This window comes from Amblyraja radiata, chromosome 9 (genome assembly GCF_010909765.2).
Source record: "Amblyraja radiata isolate CabotCenter1 chromosome 9, sAmbRad1.1.pri, whole genome shotgun sequence".
NCBI lineage: Eukaryota > Metazoa > Chordata > Chondrichthyes > Rajiformes > Rajidae > Amblyraja > Amblyraja radiata.
The window spans coordinates 55,960,768-55,967,722 of record NC_045964.1 but is presented as its reverse complement, the minus strand read 5'-3'; the positions used below and the strand labels follow the sequence as shown (position 1 = coordinate 55,967,722).

Below are 6,955 nucleotides of genomic sequence, written 5' to 3'. Positions count from 1 at the left end.
CCATCCCTGTTTTTGTATACAAGCCCTCGTGAAATAAATGCTGGCATTGAGTTTGCTCTCTTTAATACCATCCTGGCAGTTTGAGTAAAGTGAGTTGCAAGGGTCTCCCTCTGAGAGGAAAGACAATTGCCTAATCACTAATTTAATCCCTGCAATCTCTCCTTGACTGGCCGAGAGACTTGCTGAGAGAATGGAGCAGCTGGGCTTGTACACTCTGGAGTTTAGAAGGATGAGAGGGTATCTTATTGAAACATATAAGATTATTAAGAGTTTGGACACGCTAGAGGCCGGAAACATGTTCCCGATGTTGGGGGAGTCCAGAACCAGGGGCCACCGTTTAAGAATAAGGAGTAAGCCATTTAGAACGGAGACGAGGAAATACTTTTTCTCACAGAGAGTGGTGAGTCTGTGGAATTCTCTGACTCAGAGGGCGGTGGAGGCGGGTTCTCTGGATGCTTTCAAGAGAGACCTAGATAGGGCTCTTAAAAATAGCGGAGTCAGGGGTTATGGGGAGAAGGCAGGAACAGGGTACTGATTGGGGATGATCAGCCATGATCACATTGAATGGCAGTGCTGGCTCGAAGGGCCGAATGGCCTACTCCTGCACCTATTGTCTATAGTCACATTACAATATATGGACACACTTTTCTGTTTTGTAGTAAATGCCTACTATGTTCTGTGTGCTGAAGCAAAGCAAGAATTTCATTGTCCTATACAGGGACACATGACAATAAACTCACTTGAACTTGAACTTGTACAATCTGCATTTACCCAGGGAGGGAAAAATGAAAGCCAGAGGATATAGTTTTAAGGTGAGAGAGGAAAGATTTACTTGGAACCCAAGAAGCAACCTTTTCCAGCCAGAGGGTGGTGGGTGTATGACCGAGCTGCCAGAGGAGGTAGTTGAGGCAGGGACTAGAACAACATTTGTCGGTTGTAGTAAGAAGGAACTGCAGATGCTGGTTTACACCGAAGATAGGCACAAAAAGCTGGAGTAAATCAGCAGGACGGGCAGCATCTCTGGAGAGAGGGAATGGGTGACGTTTCAGGTCGAGACATTTCTTCAGACGGAAGACGATATGACGGATAAAAAATATCTACCTGTATTCAGCCTTAAAATTATTCACTGACAGCCTCCACTGCCTTCTGTGGCAAAGATTTCCACAGATTCACCACCTTCTGACCAAAGAAATCTCTCCTCATCTCCATCCTAAAAGAAGTCCTTTAATTCTGAGGCTGTGCCCTCTGGTCCTGGACTCTCCCACTAGTGGGAAACATCCTCTCCACATCCACTCTATCCAGGCCTTTCACTGTTCTGTACGTTTCAAAGAGGTCCCCCCTCAGTCTTGTAAACTCAGTCCTAAGTCCTGTCTCCTCCGCGCCCACCAGCCCAGCCCAGTGAGAGGTACTTTGATGCAAGGTACACAAAATTGCTGGGGAAACTCAGCGGGTGCAGCAGCATCTATGGAGCGAAGGAAATAGGCGACGTTTCGGGCCGAAACCCTTCTTCAGACTGAAGAAGGGTTTCGGCCCGAAACGTCGCCTATTTCCTTCGCTCCATAGATGCTGCTGCACCCGCTGAGTTTCCCCAGCAATTTTGTGTACCTTCGATATTCCAGCATCTGCAGTTCCCTTTTGAACACTTGGGTACTTTGATGCATCTTGTAGCATCAAGTCTCTCTACATTGACGACACATGTGCCCATTAGTTTAACGGCTCGTTATCTTGTGCACCGCTCGTAAAGCAGAGCCCAGAGGCAGGTGAAACATGCAGAGTCCAGAGTCTAATGTAACGGCTGCAGAATGACAACAGGGATTGTAAGCTGCATCATGTGGAGTAACAAAGAACTGCAGATGCTGGTTTACACCAAAGATAGACACAAAATGCTGGAGTAACTCAGCGGGTCAGGCAGCATCTCTGGAGAACATTTCGGCTCGGGACCCTTCTTCAGACTGATTGTGTGTGGGGGGGGGGGTGGAAAATGGAATTCAAAAGACCAGGACAAGTCAGGGCCGGCAACAGATGAGCTCAGGCTGGAGAAACTCAGCCGGTGAGGCAGCATCTATGGGGCGAAGGAATAGGTGACGTTTCGGGTCAAGACCCTTCTTCAGACTTTCCAGCATCTGCAGTTCCTTCCTAAACAGCTCAGGCGGGATTGTTCTGATTTGTTTGCTGCAATGGCAAGTCAAATTTCACTACACTAATTGGTGTTTGTGATAATAAATGTCCTTTGTACCTTTGTTGGCTCGGGGACGGGGTGATCATAAGAGGGATACTTCCCTGTGAACCGTAGAACTGGTTAACCAACGCCTGGAGGATACCCATGCGGTCGCAGGGAGAACGTGCAAACTCCACGCAGACAGCAACCGAGGTCGGGATCGAACCCGGGCCTTGGGCGCTGTGAGGCAACGGCTCTAGGGGGTAAGCCATTTAGAACGGAGACGAGGAAACACTTTTTCTCACAGAGAGTGGTGAGTCTGTGGAATTCTCTGCCTCAGAGGGCGGTGGAGGCAGGTTCTCTGGATGCTTTCAAGAGAGAGCTAGATAGGTCTCTTAAAGATAGCAGAGTCAGGGGATATGGGGAGAAGGCAGGAACGGGGTACTGATTGGGGATGATCAGCCATGATCACATTGAATGGCGGTGCTGGCTCGAAGGGCCAAATGGCCTACTCCTCCACCCGTTGTATATTGTCTAAGGCAGGAGAATGGGGTTAGGAAGGAGAGATAGATCAGCCATGATTGGATGGGGGAGTAGACTTGATGGGCCGAATGGCCTAATTCTACTCCAGTTCCTCATGACCCTTCACCCTCACACGCCCACTTTCCTTTGATGTGCAGTGTTTACTGTGGCCATGATTGAAGGGAGGTGGCCTGGCATGTTTGTGCCCTGATTGTACTAAATCAGTGTGTGATAAGGCTGGGTGTACAAAGCCAGGGCAGACAATGGAGCCACAGAGCGGGAACGCCACACAGACTGCCAGCCCGCACTCCCCCCACCCCCCCCCCCCCACACCCCAGGCCGTCCCAGCCCTCCCCTCCCCTCCCCGCTCGCTCTGTTTGCCCAGTTGCTGCGCGACCCATTGCCAGTAATCATTAACTCCACACGTACTAACGACTCTGTGTGAGAAAGGACGGCAGATGCTGGTTTAAATCGAAGGTGGACACAAAATGCTGGAGTAGCTCAGCGGGACAGGCAGCGTCTCTGGAGAGAAGGAATGGGCGACGATTCGGGTCGAGACCCTTCGTCAGACTGATGTCGGGGGTCTCGACCTGCCTCTCTGTGTGAAAAATATTTTATTAGACATCTCCACCCTGGGGGAAAATGCTCTGACTGTCTACTCTATCTATGCCTCTCATAATTTGATATAGTTCCATCAGGTCTCCCCTCAACCTCCGACATTCCAGAGAAAACAATCCAGTTCCCGGGATGGCGGGACTGTCATATGCTGAGAGAATGGAGCAGCTGGGTTTAGAGTACACTCTGTAGTTTAGAAGGATGAAAGGGTATCTTATTGAAACATATAAGATTATTAAGGGTTTGGACACGCTAGAGGCAGGAAACATGTTCCCGATGTTGGGCGAGTCCAGAACTAGGTGCCACAATTTAAGAATAAGGAGTAAGTCGTTTACAACGGAGGCGAGGAAACACTTTTTCTCACAGAGAGTGGAGAGTCTGTGGAATTCTCTCCCTCAGAGGGCGGGTTCTCTGGATGCTTTCAAGAGAGAGCTAGGTAGGGATCTTAAAAACAGCGGAGTCAGGGGATATGGGGAGAAGGCAGGAACAGGGTACTGATTGGCAAGAGCGGAACTCGCTATAAAAACATGGAGGGGACGGGGACACCATTTTTTGGCGGCCACGCGCGCATGCGCACACTCACACACGCACGTGCGAGGCTTCGGAGGCTCAATCCAGCGCTAAAAGCGGAGATTTTAAAATCGGGATCACAAAAACTTGGGGGGATGTCCCCCACCTCTCAAAACATGGGGGGGGGACGTGTCCCCTCTGGCCCCCCTGGGTTTTCCGCCCCTGCTGATTGGGGATGATCAGCCATGATCATGGCTGATTGGGGATGATCATTGCTCGAAGGGCCAAATGGCCTACTCCTGCACCTATTGTCTATTGACCCGAAACGTCGCCCATTGCTTCCCTGACATCAGTCTGAAGAAGGGTCTCGACCCGAAACGTTGCCCATTCCTTCTCTCCAGAGATGCTCTGCCTGCCCCACTGAGTTACTCACAGCTCTACCGTCTAAGCAGTGTACACTTGGGGGGTCTTTATTTCTATACACTCCATGGTGGAGAGGGGTAGGGGGTAGGAGGGGGGGAGGAGGAAGGAATAGTCCACGCCTTTATTCCTACTACCAAGGTGCATGATCACACACTTTGCCACCCTGTATTCCATTTGCCACTTATTTGCCCACTCTCCCAACCAGTCCAAGTTATTTATTTATCCACATCCCTCTATTCCCTGCTTGTCCATGTGCTAATCCAAAAACCCTCTTAAACACAACAACCATATCTGCCTCCACCTCCTCCCCTGGCTGCGTGTTCCAGGCACCCAGCACCCTCTGGGTAAAAAAAACTTGCCTCGCACATCTCCATTGAACATTTCCCCCTCGTACATTATATACCATGCCCTCTAGAAAAATGTTCTAACTGTCTCTACCCTATCTGCCCCTCTCATAAAGTTATATACTTCGATCAAGTCTCAGAGAAACATCGAAAATAGGTGCAGGAGGAGGCCATTTGGCCCTTCGAGCCAGCACCGCCATTCATTGTGATCATGGCTGATCATCCACAATCAATAACACGTGCCTGCCTTCTACCCATATCCCTTGATTCCGCTAGCCCCTAGAGCTCTATCTAACTCTCTTTTAAATTCATCCAGCAAATTGGCCTTCTGGGGCAGAGAATTCCGCAAATTCACAACTCTCTGGGTGAATTTTTTTTTTCTCATCTCACTTTTAAATGACCTCCCCTTTATTCTTAGACTGTGGTCCCTGGTTCTCGACTCCCCCATCATTGGGAACATTTTTCCTACATCTAGCTTGTACAGTCCTTTTATAAATGTATACGTTTCTATAAGATATCCTTTCATCCTTCTAAATTCCAGTGAATACAAACCCAGTTTCCACTCAACCTCTGGTGTTTCAGAAAAACACACGAAGCCTAGACCAACTCACATCACCATATCCCTCTATTCCCTGTATATCCATGTGCCTATCCAAAAGCCTCTTGGAAGCCACTTCTCCCTTTTATAACGCTGGTGATTTGGGATTCCTGAAGCCACAGGTACCAGAGAGTGAGTGATGAGACCAGTCAATGAGGCCCAACAGAGGATGTACTTCCTACGGCAGCTGAGGAAGCACAATCTGTCACAGGCAATGATGGTCCAATTCTATACGGCCATCGTAGAGTCTGTCCTCACCTTCTCCATCATGGTCTGGTTTGGCTCAGCCACCAAACACGACACCTGGAGGCTGCAGCGAATCATCCGATCAGCAGAGAAGGTTATTGGCTGCAACCTTCCCTCCATTGATGAACTGTACACTGCAAGGGCCAGGAAGCGAGCGGGTAAGATCATCTCTGACCCCTCTCACCCTGGCCACAAACTCTTTGAATCACTTCCCTCTGGAAGGCGACTCCGGACTGTCAAAGCCGTCAAGTGGCGGCGCTGTGAAACGGCTGCGGCTCGCCTGCAGTCTGTCTGTTTTTACTTTTTTGTGTTGTTTTTTTTGTCTTGTTCAGTTAAACTTTTGGTTATTAGGTTGTGTTATGTGTGGGGGGGAGGAGAAACAGGGCTTTCTGTCTCTCCCTTCGGGGGAATGCGACTTTCTTGTCGTATCCCCCTTCTCTTCCCCCGTCTGAGCTGAGGCCTAATGGCGGAGCTGGCGGCCTCCAACCTGCGACCGACCTCGAGGATCCGGAGGTAGAGCCAGCCAGGACTTACCAACGCGAGGCTGGCCGTCTTCGAGCTGCGGCGGTCGTTCGGGCAGCGGCACGGACTCGGCCTCCGGTGAGGGTGGACGGGCGCGGGGCTGAGAACACTCCTGTGAGGGCGGCCCGGGCTCCCGGCTGGACAGGCGCTCCCGTGGGGGCGGCCTCGGTGCCGAAGCTGAGACGCTCCCGTGAGGGCGGCCGGTGCGGGGCTGAGACGCTCCCGTGAGGGCGGACGGTGCGGGGTGGAAGCGCTCCGTGTGGGCGGCCCGGCTCCCGGGCTGGAAGGCGCTCCCGTGTGGGCGGGCCCGGGCTCCGGCTGGAAGGTGCTCCGTGAGGACAGACCGGCTCCGGCTGGAAGGCGCTCCAGTGTGGGCGGCAGGGTGAGGGCTGAGACGCTCCGTTAGGGCGGCCCGGTGCGGGGTGAGACGCTCCCGTGTAGGCGGGGGCACGTGCTGGGCAGAGACGGTGCTCCGGTGGCTGTAGGGCGGTCGGCGGCGACCTGAATCCGGGGCTCGGCCGCGGGCCAGTGGATGACATCGTCAGGAGCTCGCGGGTCACAGGTTGATGCCTGTTTTCCGGAGCTCCCGTGGCAACAACTGCGTCCGCTGGACTGGAGGGCGGCAGCTTCGACCACCCCCGGGCCGCGGAGCTTGAACCGCGGGACTGACTTACCATCGCCCGGTGGGGTATCGCCTCAGCACAGAGGGAGAAGAGGAGGGAAGAGACAGCAACCCTAAGACTTTTGCCTCCATCACAGTGAGGAGGTGCTTGGTGAACTCACTGTGGTGGATGTTAATTTGTGTTTATTGTGTGTTGTTTATTATTACATGTATGGCTGCAGGCAACAACATTTCGTTCAGACCGAAAGGTCTGAATGACAAATAAAGGATTCAATTCAATTCAATTCAATTCACTGCCAGACATAAAAACAGCTTTTTTTCCACATGTAGTAGCTCTACTCAATAACCAAAAATCTGTAGCCTCCTTTTGCTCTGGTATTTTATTTAATTCACAT

The 6,955-nt window shown here is 51.5% G+C and overlaps 1 protein-coding gene across 1 annotated transcript in view; it reads right to left on the bottom strand.

Moving 5' to 3' along the window:
• The window catches only part of nudt14 (nudix hydrolase 14), a 33,261-nt gene extending 30,936 nt beyond the window's left edge, over positions 1-2,325 (bottom strand). The window contains exon 1 of the mRNA XM_033026457.1: positions 2,237-2,325. Coding sequence (XP_032882348.1) covers positions 2,237-2,325 — 89 coding nt within the window. The remainder of the gene's footprint in view (positions 1-2,236) is intronic.
• Between the last annotated feature and the right edge of the window lie 4,630 nt (positions 2,326-6,955).